The sequence below is a fragment of the Microcaecilia unicolor genome, chromosome 1 (genome assembly GCF_901765095.1).
Source record: "Microcaecilia unicolor chromosome 1, aMicUni1.1, whole genome shotgun sequence".
Taxonomy (NCBI): Eukaryota; Metazoa; Chordata; class Amphibia; order Gymnophiona; family Siphonopidae; genus Microcaecilia; species Microcaecilia unicolor.
The window spans coordinates 373,354,240-373,379,737 of record NC_044031.1 but is presented as its reverse complement, the minus strand read 5'-3'; the positions used below and the strand labels follow the sequence as shown (position 1 = coordinate 373,379,737).

The following is a 25,498-nucleotide window of genomic DNA, read 5'->3' as shown; positions in this document are numbered from 1 at the left end:
ACGCAATAATAATGGGTGATTTCAATTACCCCGCTATTGACTGGGTAAATGTAACATTGGGGCATGCTAGGGAGGTAAAGAGTGGAGGAGTGGCCTAGTGGTTAGGGTGGTGGACTTTGGTCCTGGGGAACTGAGTTCGATTCCCGGCACAGGCAGCTCCTTGTGACTCTGGGCAAGTCACTTAACCCTCCATTGCCCCATGTAAGCCGCATTGAGCCTGCCATGAGTGGGATAATGTGGGGTACAAATGTAAAAAAAAAAATTCCTTGATGAAATCAAGGATGTTTATGGAGCAGCTGGTACAGGAGCCGACGAGAGAAGGAAAAATTCTAGACCTAGTTCTTAGTGGAGCACATGATCTGGTGCGGGAGGTAATGGTGCTGAGGCCTCTTGATAACAGTGATCATAATATGATCAGATTTATTATTAGCTTTGAAGTAAGTATACATAAGAAATCAAATATGATAAAATGAGAAGAACGGTGAAAAAAAAACAGAGGAGCGACTGTGAGGGTCAAAAATTTACATCAGGCTTGGATGCTGTTCAAAAACACCATCCTGGAAGCCCAGGCCAAATATATTCCGCGTATCCTTTACAGGATAGTAGAAAGCCTATGGCTTCTGCTGCGCAACAGAGGTGGCAGACCTAATTATTATTCATTTCTTAGATGGTATTATTACGGTGGAGAAAGTTGCTAAAGTTATAAAGGAGCTGCCTACCGGGAAGGCCCCTGGTTTAGATGGCTTACCAAACAATTTATAGGACTTTTAGAGGGGAGCTCACTCCTCTTTTGGTGGAGATTCTTAATGGTATAAGGGGTGGGGAGGCTTTACCTCGTTCCATGTTGGAGGCATGGATAGCAGTGATCCCGAAGCCTGAGAAGGATAAGACTGAGTGCGCTGTATACCATCCTATATCCATTCTTAATTCCGATGTCAAAATTCTAGCTAAGGTTCTTGCGAATCGGTTAGCGAAGGTACTTCCGAATCTAATCCATCCTGATCAGGTAGGGTTTGTTCCTCAGAGGCAGGCCAAGGACAATGTTCGTCGTATGATTAACGTATTACACATAGCTAAAAAATCTAATGTCCCGCTGTGTCTCTTGGGGTTAGATGCTGAAAAAGCGTTTGACCGTGTTCACTGGCCTTTTATGATTAAGGTTTTGGAGCGATTGGAATTTGGAGAGGAATTTAGGGGATGGACTCAGGCTCTTTATAATTCCCCTAGAGCCTGTGTCCGAATAAATGGGGGCAATTCACCTATGTTCCCTTTGTCCAGGGGTACTTGCCAAGGTTGCCCTCTCTCACCCATGCTCTTTGCTTTAGTTATGGAACCTCTGGCTATTGCTATTCGCTCTAATGTTAGCATCTCAGGTGTTGAGGTAGGAGGCCAGGAATACAAGCTGGCGATGTTTGCTGACGATATTTTACTTTCCTTAACTAAACTGCTACTTTCTATGCCTAACTTAAATAAGCTTTTAGATGAGTACTGTTCAGTCTCAGGATTTAAGCTTAACATGACCAAATCTGAGGCTATGGCCATTGGTCTTCCGGTCCGATTTTAACGTCCTTAGAAAAGGCTTTTTTCATTTTGTTGGGTCACCCGGGGCATTACGTATCTGGGGATTTTTTTTAACTAAGAAGTTTTCTGAACTTTTTTCGTCGAATTATCCCCCTCTTTTGCGGGAACTGTACAAGGACTTGGAGGCCTGGGGCTCTATTGAGCTATCAGGATTTGGTAGGATTACTACGTTGAAAATGAATGTGCTACCTCGCTTGCTGTATCTTTTTCATGCCCTTCCTCTTCGCCTGTCTTGTGATTTTATTTTGTGACTCCATAATCGCTTGTTTCGCTTTATCTGGTCCAATAAGAGGCCACGGCTTTCCCGAAAGGTGCTCTATCGGGACCAGAAAGAGGGTGGTTTGAGTGTACCGAATGTATTGTGGTATTACAAAGCAGTTCAGGCTTGAGCCACTATTGAATGGTTTCACGCAGGCCCCCACAAACGGTGGGTTGGTTTGGAACAGGTTTCTGCAGGAGCGTGCCCCCTTGCGGTCGTCTATGTGGCTCCCTCAGAGATATCGCTCCATCAGTACAGACGTATGCCCTTCGATACTTACCACTTTTTACTACTGGGACAGATTATTTGCCAAGCCGGAATTGATTCTCTCGAGACTTATCCCGGTTACTAGAAACCCCCTTTTCCCACCTGGTCTTGCATCGGGGGCTTTTTCAGATTGGTATTCTAGGGGGTTGGAGAATTGGGGTCAATTTTTTGATGAGGGTGTACTTATTCCATTTGATAATTTAGTTGAAACATATGCTATTTCGCCCAGGGACTTTTATGCGGATACCCAAGTGAAGCACTTTTTTTCTTCAGCAGCTATAAGAGATAAGGTGACATGGGAGACTTCTTTTCTGGAAGACTTGTGTGAAGACTCTAGAGGAACGCGGGGTCTCATCACTTGCCTCTATTCTTAACAGCGTAGGCAGGTGAAGTCTCCTGTTGAGCATCATTTATTTTGGCGTAGGGAGCTGGGTGTGACATTGGATGATGTTGAATGGAATTCTCTGGAACATGCCTTATCAAGAATATCTATTTCAGTCCCCTTTAAAGAAAACGCTGTTAAAGTTTTATATAGATGGTACTTGACGCCAGCACACCTTCATCACATGTTTCCACAAACATCTGCATTGTGTTGGAGGGAATGTGGGCAGAAGGGTACTATGGGTCACCTGTGGTGGTCATGTGTTAAGGTTCGAGCTTTCTGGAAGGCTATTCAGTACAGACTTCAGAAGTGGCTCTCCAAGCCTATCAAGTGGTCTCCTGAATTTTTTCTTTTCCCAAAAAACCACCTGGTTTAACCACATCTCAGTCACTGTTGGTTAGGCATGCAATGTCAGCCGCGAGGGTTACTTTGGCTGCAACCTGGAAGCTTCCTCAAGTTCCTTCATTGGTAAAGTGGCTCAATAAACTCTGGTACATTTGTGAAATGGAGAGACTGTGGGCCATTCGTCATAAAACTTTGCCTAAATGGGAAGCTATCTGGGAACCCTTTGTGTCACATTGCTTGTGTTGAAGGCAGATGACTGGATGACTGGAGGGGAGAGGAGAAGGGAAGGGGTGTTTTTTTTTCTTCCCTGCTATTGTTGTTCTATTTTATGGGGGGAAGGGTATTGGGGGAAGAAATCCTGTTATAAATTCTTGGAGTACTTTGTATGTTAACTCTCTAGTTTGAGAAAATACTATACTCTCTTGCGGTTTATGAGGCTCGTTTAAAGCCCTTGGGGGGGGGGGTATTACATTGGTGTTGTATTTGCCATTGAGCTGTACTTATATTTGTACTATTTCTCAAAAGTAAATAAAGACTTCTATAAATTAAAAAATAATAATTTTAAATAAATAAATGGATTTTACTGGGATGTTTTAAGATTCACAGCTATTAATGAAAATGACCTGGCAGCTGTGCTGACATTGAGGGGCATAATCGAACGTCGCCGGCCAAAGATATCGCCGGCGATCTATGTTGGCGGCAGCGCTACAGCTGGCCGGAACCGTATTATCGAAAAAGATGGCCGGCCATCTTTTTTTTCGATAATACGGTTTAGCCCGGCCAAATGCCATGGAGTTCGCCGGGTTTGAGATGGCCGGGTTTGTTTTTCAGCAATAATGGAAAGTTATGTCGGCCATCTCAAACCCCGGCCAAATTCAAACCATTTGGCCGTGGAAGGAGCCAGCATTTTTAGTGCACTGGCCCCCCTGACATGCCAGGACACCAACCAGCCACCCTAGGGGTCACTGCGGTGGACTTCAGAAAAGCTCCCACGTGCTTAGCTTCCTTACTTTGGGAGCTGAGCCCCCCCAAACCCACTACCCACAAATGTACTGCACCCACTAAAATTGCTCCAGGGACCTGCATACAGCCTCTAGGACTTATTGCTGCTGTATAACTTTGGCACACCAGTTCACACCTGAAGACTAATCTCTCTGAAAAAGTCCTTTCTTGAAATAACCACGTTTACTCACAGTTAACTGCAGATCAGAGGTTGTGCCCCACTGGCAAAGAGTCCCCTGGTACTAAGATTAGCAGTAGGCCAGAGCTGGCACAATGGTGTACAATGCCCTCTTTCAGCACCATTGAAGGTAAGAACTACCTTCTCTAACGTGGGTAACACAGGAAAGGGAACTAAAACTGGCTTACAAAAATGGCCACTACCGCATGGACTACAACAGGAAACAAAACAGGGCACACTCTGACCCAGTTAGCAGGGGGGAAAAGCACCATGGGAGTAGAGCCCAGTACCCTACACCCACCACAATGCATTGCTAATGTGACTCTCTGCAGGGCACCTAACAGAAAAGGTGTCACACTCACCCCAGAGCCACATCGCAACCAGGGAAAGGCTGTCGGAGGATACAACACATTCTGCTGTCAAGGAGGTGGGTACGGCATTTGAGGCTGACATACAGGCTGGAAAAAAGGTTTAGTTTTATTTTTTTAGTTTGGAAGGGGATTGGTGACCACTGGGGGAGTATGGGGAGGTCATCCCCCATTCCCTCCAGTGGTCATCTGGTCAGTCGGGGCACCTTTTTGAGGCTTGGTCGTGAAAATATAAGGACCAAGTAAAGCCGGCGAAATACTGCTCAACGCCGCTTTTTTTTTCCATTATCGGCGAAAGCCGGCCATCTGGTAGCCACGCCCATGCCCGCCCATGTCCAGCCTTCGCTAATCTACCGACACGCCCCCTTGAACTTTCACCGGTGAAGCGACGGGAAAGCGGCGATGCTGTCAAAAATGCCGCTTTCGATTATACTGATTTCGCTGCTTTTAAGAAATCGCCGGCCATCTCCCGATTTATGTCGGAAGATGGCCGGCGATCACTTTCGATTATAAGCTGGACAGGCTCCTAGACCACAAGGGATCACCATGAAAGAACTGTGGCTAACCAAACTTGGATTTTTCTTATTAGGCCAGCATTTTTGGATCTGAGACTTTATTGCCAGCCATCGACCTAGCGGTAAAGTCTCAATAATGACCTATGTGCGTCAAATGCCACTTGGCATGCGACCAATACTCATGTCCAAAAATAAACATTATTTTTCTGATGCGCGTATCGGACACGCACAAAAATGAAATTACCACATGAGCCACTCGGTAGCCGGGCGGTAACTCCATTTTGGTATGCGTTGGGCATGTGTAGACACTTACGCAGCTTAGTAAAAGGGCCCCAATGAGATTTGATATAAGGTGGGGGAAAGGGGTTAGTATCTTTTGCTTGAGTACTATTTTTTCTATAAAGTGTTAATATACTTTGCTCTTTATATAAAGTTTTGTTTGGAAATAATAATAATTAAAAAAAAAAGATCCTGAGGGACGTTTTATATTCTGTAAGGTTTTGGTGGCAAGACAGCAGATGTTTGTGAGAAGTATTTATGCACCCAATCAATGGAATAGCTCGTTTTATAAATGATTAATGCAACAGCTTCAGAATGCACCATCTCTGCCTTTGATATTGGGGGGCACTTTAACAGAGCATGGGACCCAGAGCTTGATAAGTCTAGCACCTCGCCACGCCCAAAATTCTAGCTCACCAGGGGATTGCCTAGCCTACGTGGCCAATTTGATCTCTTGGATGTGTGGCGAGTGCTACACCCTCTGGACAGGGATTACACCCATTTGTCTCGGGCACATGGTACTCAGTCTTGCATATACTATGCGTTAGCCTCCAAGTCATTGCTTTCGTCGATTGTGGATGCACAGATTGGTCCCTATACTATTTCAGACCACGCAGCTGTTTGGCTGAATTGGTGCCCACAGGGAGTAATACCAAAGGCCCGACCTTGGGCGTTTCCTGCATATTTGTACAATGATGTGCAATACAGGGAGAAACTGCTGGGTTGTTGGAAGGATTATAAAAGTTTTAACCAAAGTAGTGTGCATGATGCCATAACATACTGGGAAGCAGCTAAGGCTGTACTGCGCGGAGAAGCTATTAGTTTTGCGAGCTATCTAAAAAAAGCAAAAGTTAAAGAAATTCTTCGACTGGAGTGTCGATTGATACTCATGCGGCGTCAATATGGCAAAAATCCAAGCCCAGAGTCACGACAAGAGCTCTTGTCATTGCAAACGGCATTAAACACATTGCTCCATGAGAGGTCAGTAAAATCACAAGCATATTATAGATACCAACTGTACCAGCATGGAAACAAATGTGGGAAATTTCTAGCCAAATTGATAGCCAAGAAACAAACGTCTAGGTCAATTCTTAACATCAAAAATAATGTGGGTCAGTCAGTACAATCTAATAAAGAAATTTGTGGGGTATTTAGGGATTTTTACCAGGCCCTGTATGCTCCCACATCCAGTGATGCTTTGCCAGGACAGTTATATTTGGATGGGATTGACTTGCCTCATTTGTCTCCCGCTGATCAAGAGCTACTGAACTCACCCATCCAACCAGATGAGGTTCAATGGGCCATTACTGCTAGTGTTTTGGGAAAGGCTCCTGGACCGGACGGTTTAAGGGCTGAATTCCATAAGATATTGAATGAGGCAATTGTAGATCCCTTGTCCGCCCTGTTTAACACGTGGGTAGAGGCTGGTAAGTTATCTGATTATTTAAACTTGGCACAAATCATAGTATTGCCTAAACCAGGTTGAGATCCCACAGTACCAGAATCATATAAACCTATCTCACTCATCAATCATGAAGTAAAGATGTTTTAAAATTTTTGGAAAATCGTTTAGGCCGCGTCTTGCCTTCACTTACACATGAGTCGCATGTGGGATTTGTGCAGGGTCGCTCAGTGAGCAAAAATATCAGAAGCATTTTGACATCTCTAGAGGTTGTTACCATGAAAAAGTTGCTGGCGCTGCTGATTAGCTTCGACACCGAAAAGGCATTTGACAGGGTGTCCTGGGACTTTTTATTTGCTACCCTTGCAGCGTATGGCTTTAGTGGCTGGTTTACAGCAGCGATTAGGGCATTATATACCAACCCTAGAGCGAGGGTGGTGGTTAATGATTATTTGTCTGAAGATTTTGCGATTGGCAGGGGTACACGCCAGGGGTGTCCTCTATCGCCTCTTTTGTTCCGCTTATACGAGATACTTACTCGAATCTGGACACACAGGGGATAACTCTAGGAACAGAGGTATTCAAAGTGGCTGCCTTTGCAGATGATCTTTTGGTAACTTTAACAAGACCACAGGCCTCTCTCGCAGCTCTGTTGGAGAACTTCACAGAATATGGAGATTTTGCGGGCTTCCGTTTAAATCTTGAAAAATCTGAAGCTTTGGCATCTACAGTTGAAATTGAGCAGCAGTGGGTAGGGACCTTTCTGCTAAAATGGGCACGCAATTTCTTTGTGTATTTGGGGATTCTCCTTAAGCCTAATTTGTCAACTCTTTATGATCTTAACGTAAATAAGATGTTGCATCAAATGGAATTGCAATTAGATAGTTGGCAATCCTTATCATTGCCTCTTGCAGGAAGGATCAGCCTAATATGCATGGTGGTACTGCCTCGGTGGCTGTACTTACTACAAACTCTGCCAATACGTCTGCTGAACATGCTGAACAAAGACATATGCCATTTCAACCGATTGAGTAGCAGGTTCTACTGGGCTAAGAAGAAGCCTAAAATGCACTATCAGTTTTTGTTAGGCAACTGGGTACAGGGGGGGATAGGTTTACCAAACCTACATTTGTACAACCTGGCTTTTCTGTTGCGCAGCGTCCGGGACTGGGTGTACTCTCAGAGCTGGTTCACTCTCTTGCAGTTTGAATGTGAGTTCTTTGCATCGTATAATTTGATTTCTTTGTTGCATGTGGAACGTTCATTAATACCTGCTGAGCTGCGGTCTTCAATGCTATTGAAGCCCCTGAGGGAGGCTTGGCGCTCCTTGGTGAGGAGTCTCGGAGGGGAGGCTTAAATCTTTGGTAGTGTTGAAGGGACAAGAAGGAATAAGATGGAGGGATGAACATGCATATTGTCAACTCAAACACTATGTGCAATCACTTTGTAAAGAATCGTTGCAGGGGGGAACGGGTGCACGGGTACATGACTTCTTTGATGCTATCTCAGAATATGCCACATCCATTTCAGGAATACATAAGGCACTATGGGCTTTGGAGGGGCCTAGGTATCTACTACTACTACTACTATTTAGCATTTCTATAGCGCTACAAGGCATACGCAGCGCTGCACAAACATAGAAGAAAGACAGTCCCTGCTCAAAGAGCTTACAATCTAATAGACAAAAAATAAATAAAGTAAGCAAATCAATCAATTAATGTGAACGGGAAGGAAGAGAGGAGGGTAGGTGGAGGCGAGTGGTTACAAGTGGTTACGAGTCAAAAGCAATGTTAAAGAGGTGGGCTTTCAGTCTAGGTTTAAAGGTGGCCAAGGATGGGGCAAGACGTAGGGGCTCAGGAAGTTTATTCCAGGCGTAGGGTGCAGCGAGACAGAAGGCGCGAAGTCTGGAGTTGGCAGTAGTGGAGAAGGGAACAGATAAGAAGGATTTATCCATGGAGCGGAGTGCACGGGAAGGGGTGTAGGGAAGGACGAGTGTGGAGAGATACTGGGGAGCAGCAGAGTGAATACATTTATAGGTTAGTAGAAGAAGTTTGAACAGGATGCGAAAACGGATAGGGAGCCAATGAAGGGTCTTGAGGAGAGGGGTAGTATGAGTAAAGCGACCCTGGCGGAAGATGAGATGGGCAGCAGAGTTTTGAACCGACTGGAGAGGGGAGAGGTGACTAAGTGGGAGGCCAGCAAGAACCAGATTGCAGTAGTCTAAACGAGAGGTGACAAGGGTGTGGATGAGGGTTTTGGTAGAGTGCTCGGAAAGAAAGGGGCGGATTTTACGGATGTTGTAAAGAAAGAAACGACAGGTCTTGGCGGTCTGCTGGATATGAGCAGAGAAGGAGAGAGAAGAGTCAAAGATGACCCCAAGGTTTCGAGCTGAGGAGACAGGGAGAATGAGAGAGCCATCAACAGAAATAGAAAACGGGGGGAGCAGGGAGGTGGGTTTGGGGGGGAAAATGAGAAGCTCGGTTTTGGTCATATTTAATTTCAGGTGGCGTTGAGACATCCAGGCAGCAATGTCAGACAAGCACGCTGAAACTTTGGTTTGGATGCAAGGTGAGATATCAGGGGTAGAAAGGTAGATTTGGGAGTCATCAGCATAGAGATGGTAGGAAAAGCCATGGGATGAGATTAATGAACCAAGGGAAGAAGTGTAGATAGAAAAGAGGAGGGGACCAAGAACAGAACCCTGAGGTACACCAACAGGCAGAGGGATAGAAGTAGAAGAGGATCCACCAGAGTGAACACTAAAGGTGCGGAGGGAGAGGTAGGAAGAGAACCAGGAAAGGACAGAGCCCTGGAATCCAAGTGAGGACAGGGTATCGAGAAGTATGCTGTGATCGACAGTGTCAAAAGCAGCGGAAAGATCAAGAAGAATGAGGATGGAATATTGACCTCTGGATTTAGCCAGTAATAGGTCATTGGAGACTTTAGTAAGCGCAGTTTCGGTTGAGTGGAGAGGGCGAAAACCAGATTGTAATGGGTCAAGAATAGCATGTGAGGAGAGAAAATCAAGGCAGCGGCGGTGAACAGCACGCTCAAGTAATTTGGAGAGAAAAGGAAGGAGGGAGATGGGTCGGTAATTAGAGGGACAAGTAGGGTCGAGTGAAGGCTTCTTAAGGAGAGGTGTGACCACAGCATGTTTAAAGGCAGCAGGGACAGTCGCAGTGGAAAGTGAGAGGTTGAGAATGTGACAGATAAAAGGAATAAGAGTAGGAGAGATGGCATTAAGAAGGTATCTGGAAGTGATTCATCATCGCTGGGAACAAGATATGGGTTTGCTCTTGGAATCTTGGGACGTGCTTTCTTTAATCAAAGGTATACCGAGACTTACGAGTAATGCAAACTATAGAGTGTTACTTTCGGGTCTTGCATAGAGCCTACTTCATTCAGGTGCAGATGGTTCGTGCGGGAGGATTGTCTTCTGCGAAGTGTCCCAAATGTAAATTATCAGATAATACGTATTATCATGCCTTTTGGGGTTGCGAAAAATTCTACGTTTCTGGAAGCAAATCCTCAGATATCTTTCATGTCTCATTCGACGACCGCTGGTGTGTACACCAACGTTAGTGTTGTTGGATAGCCCTGGTCCAGGGATGGGACAGGCGGCGACATCCACAATGCTGCTTCGCAAGGCCTTCTTACTAGCGTGGAAATGTATCCTGTAATCCTGGCTGTCAGAGGGGCCGCAAGCATATTGGAATTGGCACAATCAACTTCATCAATTGATGGTCTGGGAAGCTCAAGCGGCGAGGGGCTCATTTAGACAAAAGGTGTGCTTCTTGAAGCTCTGGGACTCATGCTTGTCATCCCTGTCTTCCAGGGGTAGGAGTTTGGTGCTAAATGAGCTATGATTAGATGGGAATTTGTGTAATTTGTTGCGATATAGGAGGTATTTCATTATCACTCTTCATGCTGGGAGAGGAACGGGGGGGGGGGGGGGGGGGGAATAATTAATGTTGTTATAGGTTCGATGAGGACTCAGAGCTTGCTTAGATCTTCCAAGGCATGTTAGAGTGCAGGTTACTGCAGGGCTAGGGCAGGAGTTAGATGAGGGATGAAGGAGGGAGATCTCTTGTTAATTACACACCTGTTCTAGCTCGAATAATCATGGAGAGCGGAGTGTAGAGGGCGAGTTATTCACCATCTCTCTTAGCAGGGTAGGTGTGTCTCTATTTCATGTTGTAGCACACATGCAAACCTGGCACACACGTAAGGGGGTAAGGAAAGGGCAGGATTGGGGGGGGGGGGGGGTAGGAGAGTATTTGACAGAGTATGGTTGTCGTCTGTTAGATGTTTTGAGAGTTCACCATGTAATCCCAACCAAATAGTCATGTGTAAGTTGGGGTGGGGAGAAAATGTAAAATTATGATGAAGGAATACCACTTTGCCTTTGTTTGAACTGTACTACGAACCAGTTTTGTTCGTGGAGCTTGTTACATAAGTACATAAGTAATGCCACACTGGGAAAAGACCAAGGGTCCATCGAGCCCAGCATCCTGTCCACGACAGCGGCCAATCCAGGCCAAGGGCACCTGGCGAGCTTCCCAAACGTACAAACATTCTATACATGTTATTCCAGGAATTGTGGATTTTTCCCAAGTCCATTTAGTAGTGGTTTATGGACTTCTCCTTTAGGAAACCGTCTAACCCCTTTTTAAATTCTGCTAAACTAACTGCCTTCACCACGTTCTCCGGCAACAAATTCCAGAGTTTAATTATGCGTTGGGTGAAGAAATCTTTTCTCCGATTTGTTTTAAATTTACTACACTGTAGTTTCATCGCATGCCTCCTAATCCTAGTATTTTTGGAAAGCGTGAACAGACGCTTCACATCCACCTGTTCCACTCCACTCATTATTTTATATACCTCTATCATGTCTCCCCTCAGCCGTCTCTTCTCTAAGCTGAAAAGCCCTAGCCTTCTTAGTCTTTCTTCATAGGCAAGTCGTCCCATCCCCGCTATCATTTTAGTTGCCCTTCGCTGCACCTTTTCCAATTCTACTATATCTTTCTTGAGATGCGGCGACCAGAAATGAACACAAGTTGCGGTCATAACATGGAGCGATACAACGGCATTATAACATCCTCACACCTGTTTTCCATACCTTTCTTAATAATACCCAACATTCTATTCGCTTTCCTAGCCGCAGCAGCACACTGAGCAGAAGGTTTCAGTGTACTATCGACGACGACACCCAGATCCCTTTCTTGGTCCGTAATTCATAACGTGGAACCTTGCATGACGCAGCTATAATTTGGGTTCTTTTTTTCCCCACATGCACCACTTTGCACTTGCTCACATTAAACGTCATCTGCCATTTAGCCGCCCAGTTGATAATGTTACCATGATATATCATGAATAAAAATGTTGAAACATAAAAAAGGTAGTGTGCTATATAAATTGAATGCAGACATCCCGAGTCAGGATCAGAACCAGTGCACAATAACCACTGTGCACATATGTAAGGATGCAGAAATAATGCATTCACCTTTAGTACCTGCACATTCCAAGATGAGTGCCTTGAGTCATATATTTCAATGGAGCAGCTGCCTGGTGAACATTGTAGAGATGAAAATGCAGCTTATGGCAAACTGTGAGGGACATCAAGAGAAGACAGATGCTGTAAAGGAGGGTTTTATAAGAGCTGCTGTGTAAGTGAGAACATCCCAAGTATGAATTGTCAAAATAGTGAGGTTTGGTAACTGTCCCCAAAGTAAGGGCTTGAAATGTTGTCTTATATCCCAGGAGTGTAGCCAGACCTGCCATTTCAGATGGGCCCCGAGGTAACCTGGGTGGGCCCTTCCCACCCCCACATACATCTTTTAAAATCTTTCCCTCCACTTCTGCCCCACATATCGTCATCTTTCTCTCCCTCCGCCATCCACCCGGCATCTGTTCCTGTCCACCCTGGCCTGGTATCTGCCCATCTCTTTCTCAACCTCCCCCGCTCCATGGTCTACTACCAGTGAAGAAACAGGAAGTAATGTCATCGAGGGTAGGATGCAGTAGAGGGAAGACTGCAGGGTCGGTGCAGGCTGCCCACAGGAATTGCTGCCGGCTATGGCTCAAAGGCAGACTGGGGGCGGGGATTTCCGAGAAAGACGAACAGTTGCCTTGCCACCAGCAGAGAAGAGAGAAAGAGGAGTGAAGCACCATCAATGTGGTGTTTTTTGGGGGGGAGCACTAAACTGGGTGGGCCTGAGGCAAGAATGGGTGGGCCTATGCCCACCAAGGCCCACTTGTAGCTGTGCTACTGTTATATCCTTAAAGCAGGGAAGGTGAATGTCAGCAGAAGCTACCTTGGGATCACTCCATAGACCCATGAACACGTATACATAGTAGGAAGGGGTGGCACAGGCATAATGCCCAAGTACATATTCTAGGAAAATTGTTTCCTGCACCAGGATCTGGTCCAAAAATCTCCTGGAGGATTAGGGCACTTGCAACAGGAATTTCTACAGCCATGTTCCTCACCAACAGTGCCCACTATGCTGTCATATAATATCTGGCCAATGAGCCCAAACAGCAAAACTCTGCCACTGGCACAGCTATGAAGTTCACATCATTCATCTAACTTCTTTTTCCCTTAAAACTGTTCCCAATAATAGGCAAGGAGGTATATTGAACTACACCTACAGAGTAATCTGAACAAGCTCCTAGATATCTCACAATAAATCTGTTTCCTGTATCCCTCAGTACAGGGTTAGAGAACAAAAATAAACAGAGTTGGGACTTCACAGCCCTTTCGTTTCCCTTGAACCACATCCACAAAAAGCTCCTACACTTGAAATATAGCAAAGCAATACCGTGCCCCTAAAGCTGCGGCTCCTATTACAGCTATTGCTTCTGTCCAGACTGAACACTTGGTCCAAGGCAAAATTCTGGTTTCATGTCATCAATGTATGCACACTGAATCCCTTATGAAAGGAGTACAAGAACTAAGAGAGGAGGTGGCAAAACTAAGAAGCATCTATGACAACCAGAAAGTCATCCCGGGGATTTCCAGCAAAGGGAGAGAAGATCTTGTACAGAAAGAGGATGGCTGGACAAAGGTCATCAGATTCTGCAAAATCAACTCCCCAACACCATTTTCAGTTGGACTGAAGTATCGGTTCATAGCCCTGGAGGGAGAACAGCTCAAAACATCTCAAGAACAAGAAGAGACGATGATCAAGAATCCCAAAGCCGATCGGTGGCCAATAAGAAACGAAAGGTAGTGGATGTTGGTGATTCTCTTCTGAGGGGTACTGAGGCACTCATCTGTAGACCAGACATGCTGTCCAGGGAGGTGTGCTGTCTGCCTGGTTCCAAGATTCGAGATGTAGCAGAAAGATTGCCTAGACTCATAAAGCCTACTGACAACTATCCTATGCTGCTTATCCATATTGGCACAAATAATACTGCTAGGCATTCAACTCAACATATCAAATGTGACTTCATGGCTCTGGGTCAGATGGTAAAGCACCTAGGAATGCAGGTGGTGTTCTCATCGATCCTTCCGGTTGAAGGTAAAAACCAAATGAGGGAAACTCGCATCCTGGAGCTCAGGGGCCACCCCAACATCGTCGTACGAAGGCGGGGCGATCCGCCCCGCCGGCGTCTCAGCTCCGTCGAGGAGCAGACCACCCGGAACCCAACCTTAAAAGAAGAATCGGACGGTCGGTGAAGCGCCTCGCGTCAGCTGCTCTCTCTGCCCTGCTCTGCTGCAGCTGTAAAGCGATTTGCTCGTCGGCCCTTCCTTCACCGTGTCCCGCCCTCTGATGTAACTTCCTATTTCCGCGAGGGGGGGACACGGTGAAGGAAGGGCCGACAAGCAAATCGCTTACAGCTGCAGGCAGAGCAGGGCATAGAGAGCAGCAGACGCGAGGCGCTTAAGATGGAGCATTAGCAGCAGTGGGGTGTCAGAGGGAGGGGAAGGGAAAGAGGTCAGATGCTGGAAGGAAAGGGTAAGATGGCAGAGGGGACAGGAGCTGGATGGGAGGGTCAGAGTGAGAAAGGGAAGGGACACGTGCTGGTTTGGAAGGAGGAAGAGAGGGGCTGGATGGGATCCTGAAAGAAAGAAGGGGAGGAGGAAGATTTGGAAGAGACAGTTACTGAATGGAGAGTGGGAAGGGAGAGGTGCTGGTTGGAAGGGAGAGAGCTACTGGACATGGGAGGAAGAGAAAGAAGGGACTGGAGGGAAGGGAGAGAGCTACTGGGACATGGGAGGGAGAGGAAGAAGGGACTGGAGGGAAGGGAGAAAGCTGCTGGGACATGGGAGGGAGAGGAAGAAGGGACTGGCTGGAAGGGAGAGAGCTACTGGACATGGGAGGGAGAGAAGGAAGGGGCTGGAGAGCTGCTGGACAAGGGAAGAAGAGGAAGAAGGGACTAGAGGGAAGAGAGCTGCTGGACATGGGAGAATAGGGAGAGAAAGAGGGGAGATGGATGAAAGGATGCAGAGAAAAAGCGGAGAAACTAGAAGGATGTGGACAGAGGGAGGAGACTGAACAGAAAAGGGTAGAGAGATAGACACTGGATAGAAGGAGAGGGGAGATAGAGACACTAGATGGAAGGATCAGGAGAGAGAGTAGATGAGTGAAAGGATAAGGAAAGAAAGAAAGAGGGAAGACACTGGATGGAAGGGTAGGGAGAAAAAGGAGACGCTGGATGCAAAAGAAAGAGGGGAGACACTGGAAGGATGGGGAGAGAAAGAGGGGAGCTGCTGGATGGAAAGAGGGAGAGGACAGAGTAGGGAAAGACTGGAGAATAAGAGGAAGGGGCATGTGGAGATCAAGGGTGAGGAAAAGATGAAAAGCCATAGGTGACGAATGGACAGGAAACCCTGGCTAGAGAAAGACGAAGGAAAGCAGAATCTAGAGACTGGGAGCAACACAATGAGAAAAAGTAAATGGCCATATAACAAAGGTAAAGAAAATAATTTTATTTTTAATTTAGGATAAAGTAATATGGTACCTGTGTTAATAAAGTTTCAGAGACCAATACTTCCTTCCTTAGGTCAGGAGAGGATACCATAACAGCATTATACTGACCTGAGGCAGGAGGTTTTGGCCTCTGAAAGCTCATTGAAAAGGGTGTTAGGCTATTAAATAAATTATTTTCTGAAACCTGATGCACTGGAAAGCAGCACTTTACCCCTGTGTTACAAATGCATCTGATTAGTGTGACTACATTTTGCTGGGGAAGGGGGGTAGAGAGAAAATTTTGTGCCCACTCACTTCAGGTTCAGGCCCATCCAAAACTGGCAGTCTGGCTACGCCACTGCTGGAGCTAAATGTGTGGCTGCGTGGATGGTGCCGACATGAGTGCTTCGGTTTTCTGGACCATGGGATGATTTTCCAAGAACTACTGAGTGGTGATGGTGTCCATTTTTCACCAAAGGGACAAAGTATCTTCAGTAACAGACTGGCTAAAGTACTAAAGAGGGCTTTAAACTAAATTTGCTGGGGATGGGTGAGAGAAGCCCCAAATAAATAACCCTCAGGAAGGTAAGACATCAAATATCCTTATAGAAAAGGGAAAAAAGGAGTCCCATCTGGAGATCCTTGTATACCAATGCCCGTAGTATGGGAAACAAATTTCTAGATCTAGAGGCTGCAATGGTAGAAGCAGACTTGGATTTAGTGGCGGTCACAGAGATGTGGTTCACGGACAGCCGTGACTGGGATATAGTTATACCTGGCTATAATCTATTCAGGAAGGACAGGGTAGGAAAAAAGGGTGGAGGAGTGGCATTATAAGTTAAAAATAATATTAAAGTGACAGAACTGAAGGACATATGGGGTAAGGAAGAAGCACTGTGGGTTAAACTGGTAACAGGGAAAGGACTTCTCCATGGACCCTCAAAAGCGGACAGACTTTAAAGCTGTTACCTCTTAGCTATAACAGGACAAAATCATGTACCAATGGTTCTCTGAGGACAAGCAAGATGCAGATATTCTGAATGATGGGGTGACATCTATTAGATCCTAGCATGGGAATCACTCCACAGCAACTATTCCAGAAGTCTTTGAGAGCAGCTCACCACACATGTGCACACCTTCCCACCTGCAGTCACCATGCGGGACCAGATCAATCTATTGTTTTCCATGGATCAGAGAGGACATAATTGTCTTGAACTCCCTCAGACCTCACATCAAACTTTTTTCTTCATTGAGTCTTATGATATGCTTATCTGGTGAAGTGTTGCACGGGACCATTACCTCCTTCCCTAGTTAAGCATTCTTAGGTTTGTTTGTTTTTTTTGAATTTTTAAGTTTTCTTTATTTTTCGGGGTTCATTAGGCCCCCTTAAGTCTTGGATATCAGGGTGGGGCCATTTGATTTCACATCACCTATTTTTCCTACCGTGACAAAAAACTCCCAGTGGTTTTAAAAAGTGCACAGGGTGCAGTAGGAGTGTAAGGCTACATTGGGGGAGGTTATATTTTTCATTGATACATAGGTATTTGTAATTAACATATTTTTTTGATTGGCATATTGCATAGGTAGAAAGGTGCTAGGATTTTTGTTTGGTAAATCTCTTTCTGATGGAAATTACCAGTCGGGCTTCTTTGTTTAAGCTCTGGAGCAGAGCAGCACATATCTTCTGGGAATTGCAGACAGCATGTCAAGCTGACCCTGATAATGGCTTGTGTAGAAGTCCACACCCTGAATGGGGGTCACAGGAAGAACACCACACCCTAAGAAGAGCCATCTATGTTCTTCCTTAAAAATTGAAAAAAAGAAGAAGTTGTTTTTCAATGCATGTCAGCGTGACATGTATGTTCTAGCATGTTCTTAACATGTAAACAAGCACAGTATATAAATAAGTAGGGTACAGCTGATGGGAGAGGAGGAAAGCTGAGAGCCGAGGCAATGGGCAGTCCACAACATCTGATCCCTGGGAATAGAGATCAGAGTTGGCCGGTCTCCTTTTGTAGCTTGGTTTGAGAATTTAGGCGGATCCCCATATTCTGTGCCCTATGAATAGGGGACAGAATGGGTTCTTTTGGAGAGGGTGTGGTTAGGGATACCCCTTGGGAGGTGTGTAGAGGGTCATCCTGTTCATCAAGTATTCGGGGCCATTTCCTTTAAGGGCCTTGATCTTCAAGAATAGAGTTGGATGGTAGGGGGGGGGAAGACGGTTGAATTTAGGTAATGGGGGGGGAGTTGGGATTGACAGCAGAGTATCCTTGGTGTTGATAGATGGTGAAGAAAGGCAGAATTTGGAAATATGTTACGGTGAAAAGACAGTTTCCCCTAGATTCTATATATGAGTCCAGATTTGCATGCCCAAATTTGTGTGCACGTCCAAAATATACATGCAATTTAACTGAATAATGAGCTCTGAACAATAAATAATTGGGTGCTAACAAACTCACATCTTGTAGCCTATGAAAATTGAGTTGTAATTACTAAGAAACAAAACTGTACCTGAAAATCACTAGTAACATTTACTGTCTATGTGAAAATTTAGTAGTACTCCACAGCACATAGCAAGGATTTTATTATTAAGGAATTCTTGGCTCACCGCTCTTGGTATCAGTATCCTCCTCTCCTCCCTCAAGCTGGTCACTGACAGGAACTTCTTCCATTTTGAGGATCTCTACTTTGGGGTCAGCAGTGTAATTTTGGATGTCTGTAAGAAGAATGTAAAAATAACTTCTGGTTTTATTTATTTATAAATGGAGAACATAATTCACAAGCATCCACTTCGTTTCATGAAAAACAGGGAAACACAAATGCAGGAATCTTGCTAATTAGGAAAGAGAAAGGGAAATGGGACTTGATATACCGCCTTTCTGTGGTTCTTGCAACTACATTCAAAGTGGTTTACATCTTATATACAAGTACAGTGCAATCCGCTTAAGTGCAAGGGTCTGGGACCAAAGAAATACATGCAGTTAACCGTGAGTGTGCACTTAACCCAAAGAAGCTTGACATCTGATAAACATATGCACAAGTATTGCTTATTACATGTGCAGTATAAAGTCTCCGTTAACTGACATTATACAGTCTCCGTTAACTGACGTTAGGCTTACTTGAAGTAATCAGTCATAGTCCTCTGTACACTCTTGTGTCTGTGAGTTCCATAGACTACGTCTGCCAGATGGTAAAAACTGTCATAGTACTGACATCGAGTGGCCTCCAGATAGGCCTGCACAGTGTTGAGACGCTCCAGCACTCTTGCAAAAGTGACAGGAGGTTGTTGAATTTCGTCAGCATGTGTCTCACTGCTCATTTCATCATCTGTTGCCTGCGTGTAGGCGCATATCTGGACATAGCAGCTGTTTGTAGATCGTAATCAACAGCTACGTAGTGATGAAACTCCTCTTCAGTAACACCGGCTGGGATGTCAATAGCCTGTTCATCTGACGTGTTTGCAATAGCTGCATCTGTTTCATCCCTCTCCACATCCCTAACAAAGCTTGCCCGCTTGTAGCAGTTTACAATGGTTGCCTGTGTAACATAATTCCAGGCTTCTTTCTGCATATGTAGGGAATCCAACAATGATAGATTACAAGCCAGTTCAACAGCACGTTTATCCTTGCCAGTCTGGTCATCCATAATGATGTAGCACAAGAGCCCGACAATGTTGTTTGAAATTAGCTATTATGCCCTGATCCATAGGTTGGATCAGAGAGATAGTGTTTGGTGGCAGGAAGACCACCTTGACGTTAGACAGCCTGACATCATCACTGTGTGCAGCACAATTATCACAAAGCAACAAAATCTGACGCTTTTGTGCCTGCATTCTAGTGTCTAACTTCTTTAGCCACTGCTTCCAAATTTCCCCAGTCATCCATGAATTTACGTTAGCCTCGTATGACACAGGAAGTCGCTTAATATTCTTGAAGCAATGGGGCTGTTTGCTCTTTCAAATGATGAGTGGTTACAACTTCTCATTCCCATCCATATTGCAGCAAAGGAGGATTGTCAATCGGTCCTTCGACGTTTTGGCAAGGAGGAGTGGCCTAGTGGTTAGGGTGGTGGACTTTGGTCCTGGGGAACTGAGTTCGATTCCCACTTCAGGCACAGGCAGCTCCTTGTGACTCTGGACAAGTCACTTAGCCCTCCATTGCCCCATGCAAGCCGCATTGAGCCTGCCATGAGTGGGAAAGTGTGGGGTACAAATGTAACAAAAACTAAATAAATAAATAAAAATAAAAAATTACCTCCTGTAGTTTTGGCTTGTTTGAATGCAAATGTTCCATCAGGAATCACTTACCAGTAAAGACCGTTTGTCAGCATTGAAAACATCACGAGGTGCAAACTCGTTCAAGATGGTAGAAAGAACTGAAACAACCCAATTTTCAGCACCAAAGTCTCATCAGCATCTTGTTTCTCACCATGCTGTTTCTTGAATTTTATGTTGTTCCTCTCCTTCCATCTTTCCAACCATCCAACAGTGGCTTTGAATTCAGTTAGTCCAAGACTTTCAGCTAGCTGATTAGCTTTCTCCATAAGCAGTGGACCACTCAGGGCCGTGCTGATACGGTAAGCACCGCAGGAGGGCGCCACCGCGGTGCTAACCCTCGTCGCTTACCTGAGCTCTGCGTCACCAAGGCCTTTAAATCTTTTACCTCCGGTCGCAGCAACGTCAGTGAAAGCGCTGCCGACGTCTCCCTTCCCTTCGCGCTGGTTGGTTCCCTCAGTGTCCCACCTTCTTCTGACGGGAACCAACCAGCGTGAAGGGAAGGGAGACGTCGGCAACGCTTTCACTGACGCTGCTGCGACCGAAGGTAAAAGATTTAAAGGCCTAGGGCGCGGAGCTGAGGTAAGGGAAGGGCAGAGAGGCATGGATGGGAGGGCAGGGCCCAGGGAGAGGACAAATTGCTGGAAATGGAGGGGAGAGGAGGATTGCTGGCTAAGGATGGAGGAGGGAAGGGCAAAGAGGGACAAGGATGGACATGGATGGCAGGGCAGGGCCCAGGGAGAGGAGAAATTGCTGGAAATGGATGGGAGAGGAGAGAGGAGGATTGCTGGCTATGGATGGAGGAGGGAAGGGCAGAGAGGGACAAGGATGGACATGGATGGGAGGGCAGGGCCCAGGGAGAGGAGAAATTGCTGAAAATGGATATAGAGCAAGAAATGAAGAAGAAAGGAGGAAAGTAAAGAAATAAATAGAAAGGAAGCCCTGGAAACGGAGTTAAGAGGACAGATAGCAGCAGAAAAAGAATGATCGGAAAAAGAAAGTCACCAGACAACAAAGGTAGAAAAAAATCATTTTATTTTCATTTTAGCGTTTGGAATATGTCCACTTTGAGATTTTACATCTGCTATCTTATTTTGCAATGCATAGCAATTTGTTTCTAAGAATATTGCTGACAATTCCTTTGTGGCAAGTGGTGAGACTTCATTTTCACGGTGGGGGGGGGGGGGGGGGGGGCGCCAACTAATAGTCTGCAGGGGGACGCCAGAGACCCTAGGCACGGCCCTGGGACCACTGACAGGAAACTGTCTGCTCCTGACTTCAGAAAACCACCGAAGAAGAGCATCTTCTACCTCCTCAGCTTTTCCCGCCCGTTTTTGTTTCTGGTGTGGATTTGTATTGTTTTGCCAGTCTTCCAGAAGCTGGTCTTTCTGCTTCAAGATACGTGAAATTTGACTGGGATTGACACCATATTCTTTAGCAATAGATGCTTGACTTTGTTTGTTTACAGTTGTGCGACGACGACTCCAGTGTACACTCTAACAACATTCTTTTGCTTCTTCTGCTTGTGGCAGTTAAAGGGGCGGTAAATTTGAAATCTCATTGGTTGTCACGCGCCAATCGGCTTCCATATTCCATGCGCGTGCTTATAAGCGAATCTTGCACTTATCTGTGGTGCGCTAAATCGGTTTGTCCCCATAGAAATTGATGGCGCCAAAAACAGGACCGAAGTACGGCATGCAGTTAAACAGAGCATGCGCTTATCCGACGTGCACTTAAAGCAATGGAAGTAAAACCCAGACTGCCTCAATCTGTCCTCCTTTTTCTGGAGCCATATGGCAACCCTAGGGTTAAATGACTTGCCCATTGTCACAAGGAGCTGCAGTGGGAGTCAAACCAGTTCCGCAGGATCAAAGTCTACTGCACTAACCACTAGGCTACTCCTGCACAATGGTTCCCTTCCTTAGACCACTACAGTTGACAGAGTGGCTAAATAGATATCAAATAAGGAAAACAACTAAGCTTAAAAACAAGCTGGAAAGGCCAAAACCTGCAAAATAAACCACAAATAATGTAAATATACCGTGACATTAAGATGGTAGAACATTGCTGGATACTCTCTTCAAGTCCAAAAAAGATTTAAGTTGTTCAGACATAAAAAAAAAAAAGATATATATCACCCCCCCACCCCAGATACCGTATAACATATTTACAAGAGTATAGCAATAAAAATGTTGACTCCCCCCCCCCCCCCCCCCCCCAGTGTCTTAACTTCTTCCCACATATCTCGGAAGTGCTTCCATCTGTCCTGGGTGGACGTGGGAACATCAACAACTTTTGTCCCCTCTGAAGGGACACCACCTTGTAGTGGTGGGAGGGGCTTCTGTGTTTCAATGACTCAGAGGGCTATGTTGAAGGGTTACCCATATCAGACAGGCCTCTGAGGAGAAACCACACAAAGAGTGTCCCAAACTAGGGAGAGTGGAAAGATGGCGACCTGAAGTTCGTATGCTCAATGGCCCAGCTGTCCTCTGAAATTCTGTCTTTGTTTACTTGAAATTTCCTCTCTGCATTTGCAGTTACCTTAACTGGGAGGAAGGGGACAATGGGGGGTCAGCCGCCGATGGCCACCGTTTTGTCCACTGTGCAAGTGTCGGACCGCTGTGCAACGAGCTGCCCGCAGATGACTGGGTTGGTGAGTCCTTTGATTAGAGCCAGCGAAGGACCATCGATGCTCTTGGACCTGGAAACAACTTCATCGCTCCCAAATCATTTAACCACCATGTCCAAAGGAGTGGAGGAGTGAGTTAGGAGTGTATGCTGAAACGGAAGTTGTTTACAGCTGAACCCGTGTAGGCGGTGCCACTCCTAAACCCGTAAGAGCTATCAGCTTGGAGTTTTTGGCTCCTGTGGAGGTTACATTGAATATCATCTGGAAGGCGCTCCGGGACCTAACGGTGGAAGTAAATAATTTTGCTTCAGATATAATCTTATTAGTGAGCCACATGGATAACCTAATCGAATCCTTTGAGAATGAAAAATTGATACAGCAAATGAAGTTCTACAGGAGTAGGAAATTGTTAAGATTTTGAAAATGATAATAGACCAGAAAAATTTGAACAAAATGAATATTATTATAGATTATTAATATCGAGATTGTTGTTTTCCCAGAGTTCCGGGTAAGACTCCTAAAGTTTTTTCCTCTGAAATGATTCCTCTTAGTATATTAATTCAAAAGGAGTGAAGCCTGTGAAACTGGGATTACCTTAATCAGTGGGAATTGGATTAGAGACTCAAGTGTTTGTATTGTTAAATAATTTCTGGTTTTAAAAGAGAAAAAAATAAAATCAGGTATATTATTTCCACTAACATTGGACAATAAGTACGTTTCCAACAAAATAAATTGATTATACACCGTTTTGGGTTTGAAGAAGCCAACCAGACGATCAATGTGGAATAATGATTCAGATAAATAATAACGGGGGATAATCAGGTTAATACCACGTTTTCTTTGCTTACTGTTGTTTAATTGATCTCCTTGTCTTGTTTCACTCTCCCTATTTTGTGGTGTAAGGAAGAGTATAGAATTACCTGATTGAAATAATTCTTGTGTGTTATTTTCTCTGTATTTCTGGCAAGTTATTTTAATGCTTGTAAAATTAAGTTGTTAGAAATAAAAAAAAAAAAAAAAAAAAAACAACAACTTTTGTCCACAAAAGTTTTGTTATGCGTTTTTAAAGTACATTCTTATAATGGCATTGAAATCCTGCTCAAATACAAACAAAACCATTAATTTAGCTCTGTTTAGGGACTTCTGATAATGAGTCCTCCAAAACCAAAGAAAGATCTTTTAAATCATTAATTTCTTCTTCCTGACCTTGCTCACATTTTTCAGGAGCCCCCTCCCCTTCCCCCAATAATATATCTTATTATGTGGAAGAATAAGCTCTGGAGAATTTTTTAAGTTTTCAATAAGATAAATTACACAAATCCAAAGGGAGGATTCCTGCAGGCCTTGGAAAATTCAAAATCATCAAATTCAAGCGTCTACTGAAATTTTCTATCTGTTCAATTTTACGATGAATCATTAAATTATCTTTCATAAATGCTGTTACATTATCTTTAAGAGTGGCGATATCAGCATGTGACTTCAGTACCTGTTCCACAAAGTCCAATTTCAACTTATCCACTGATTGAGAAGAAGGTCCCACTGTGGCAATTAGGTTCACAGTCTCTTGGGTCAATTTCATTACAGAAGTATTCAACTTCTCAACTGCCTTCCAGAGGATGCCCAGTTTTACCACTATGGGGTGGAGGGGAGTCAGTTTCACTTCCTCCCCAGTACTCAATTCCTCTGTCATGGCTCCAGTGGGGGAGACATCACCACTGCAAGTCCCAGCTCCAGCAAGCCTGGGACGCACCATCTCAGCCCGCACTGCGGCAAACACAGTGGAACAACAGTACCCGGAGAGGACAAAGAAGTGTCATGCAGCTCCTCTGGTGAAACCCAAAACAGAGCTTGCTGCAGATTTCTCTTGTGGATGCTGAGTTGTGAAGCAGTCGAGCGTTTGCTGCGTTGGAGAGGAGATCAGAGTTGGCAATGGTAAAACTCTAACAGTTCCCTTCCTCTTATTATAGGACACTGTAGTTTAGAGGAAAATCCTCAGCAGAACTCAATGGATCAGCTCGCAGTTGCCATCTTCGTAACTTCAGGTTTTAAAGGTATGCTTAAGACCTAAGAAAATTAGAACAGTGGCCTAGTGGTTAGAGTGGTGGACTTTGGTCCTGGGGAACTGGGTTCGATTCCCACTGCAGGCACAGGCAGCTCCTTGTGACTCTGGGCAAGTCACTTAACCCTCCATTGCCCCAGGTACAAATAAGTACCTGTATATAATATGTAAGCCGCATTGAGCCTGCTATGAGTGGGAAAGCGCGGGGTACAAATGTAATAAAAATAAAAAAATAAAAAATATTGAGAGGAAGGGAATTTTATGAGCTCTGAAAATGTAAGTAAGGAGTTAAGGAACTTGGTAGATCTGAAAATGAATCACAACATTCAACACAAACAGGTTCATATAATACTATGGTATTGAAATAAATACAGCCTTTGTTATAGAAATCCCACCTTTCTGCAACCTGGTGCCACCAATATGGATCTTCCTGTTTCCCTTCTCCCTAGGACTGCCAGTGGGTGGCTACTCAACTTTCTCCTAATATGGATACTGGTGGCTACCCTGTCTTTCCACCTCCTGCTGCTTTGATCAGGGTGGCCTATCTGCCTCCACCATTTTTCTTACTCCTTACTCTTACCCCTCTTCTGTTCCTTTTTGCCTCTCTGCATCCTGCTGACACCATTTTTAGCCATTCAGTCTCACTTCTACCTCTTACTGCTGTCAGTGTGGTCCTTCCTGCCGCGTTCCCTCCTTGTACTGCCAATCTGACCATCCTTCCTCACTCTTCCTGCTAATCCCAGTGGGGTCTGTTTCCCTCCTTTCCTCCAGCCTCTACCAGAAAACACCATCCTGTCTGCCTCTCTCCAACTAGCAGCACTGCATTGCTCATATAAAGCAAAGGAAAGTTTAGTATCTTGGAGCAGCACTGAGAGGTCAGATTTAATAAACTGAAAAAAGATGCGAGATATCAGGAGTTGAAAGATGAAGAGAAGGAAGAGGGATGTGAAAATGATAGGGGAGAGTAACAGAATAAAAAGCAAAAGAGCAGACCTGATAATGAAAGGAGAAAAGTAGAAATAAGGAAAATAGAACAAACACATA

The 25,498-nt window shown here is 45.0% G+C and overlaps 1 protein-coding gene across 2 annotated transcripts in view; it reads right to left on the bottom strand.

Moving 5' to 3' along the window:
* Nucleotides 1–25,498, bottom strand: part of LOC115474456 (gastrula zinc finger protein XlCGF58.1-like) — a 73,331-nt gene that overhangs the window by 17,438 nt on the left and 30,395 nt on the right. For both annotated transcript variants that reach the window (XM_030209929.1, XM_030209937.1), the window contains exon 4: nt 18,102–18,209. In XM_030209929.1, the coding sequence (XP_030065789.1) occupies nt 18,102–18,209 (108 nt within the window). The remainder of the gene's footprint in view (nt 1–18,101; nt 18,210–25,498) is intronic.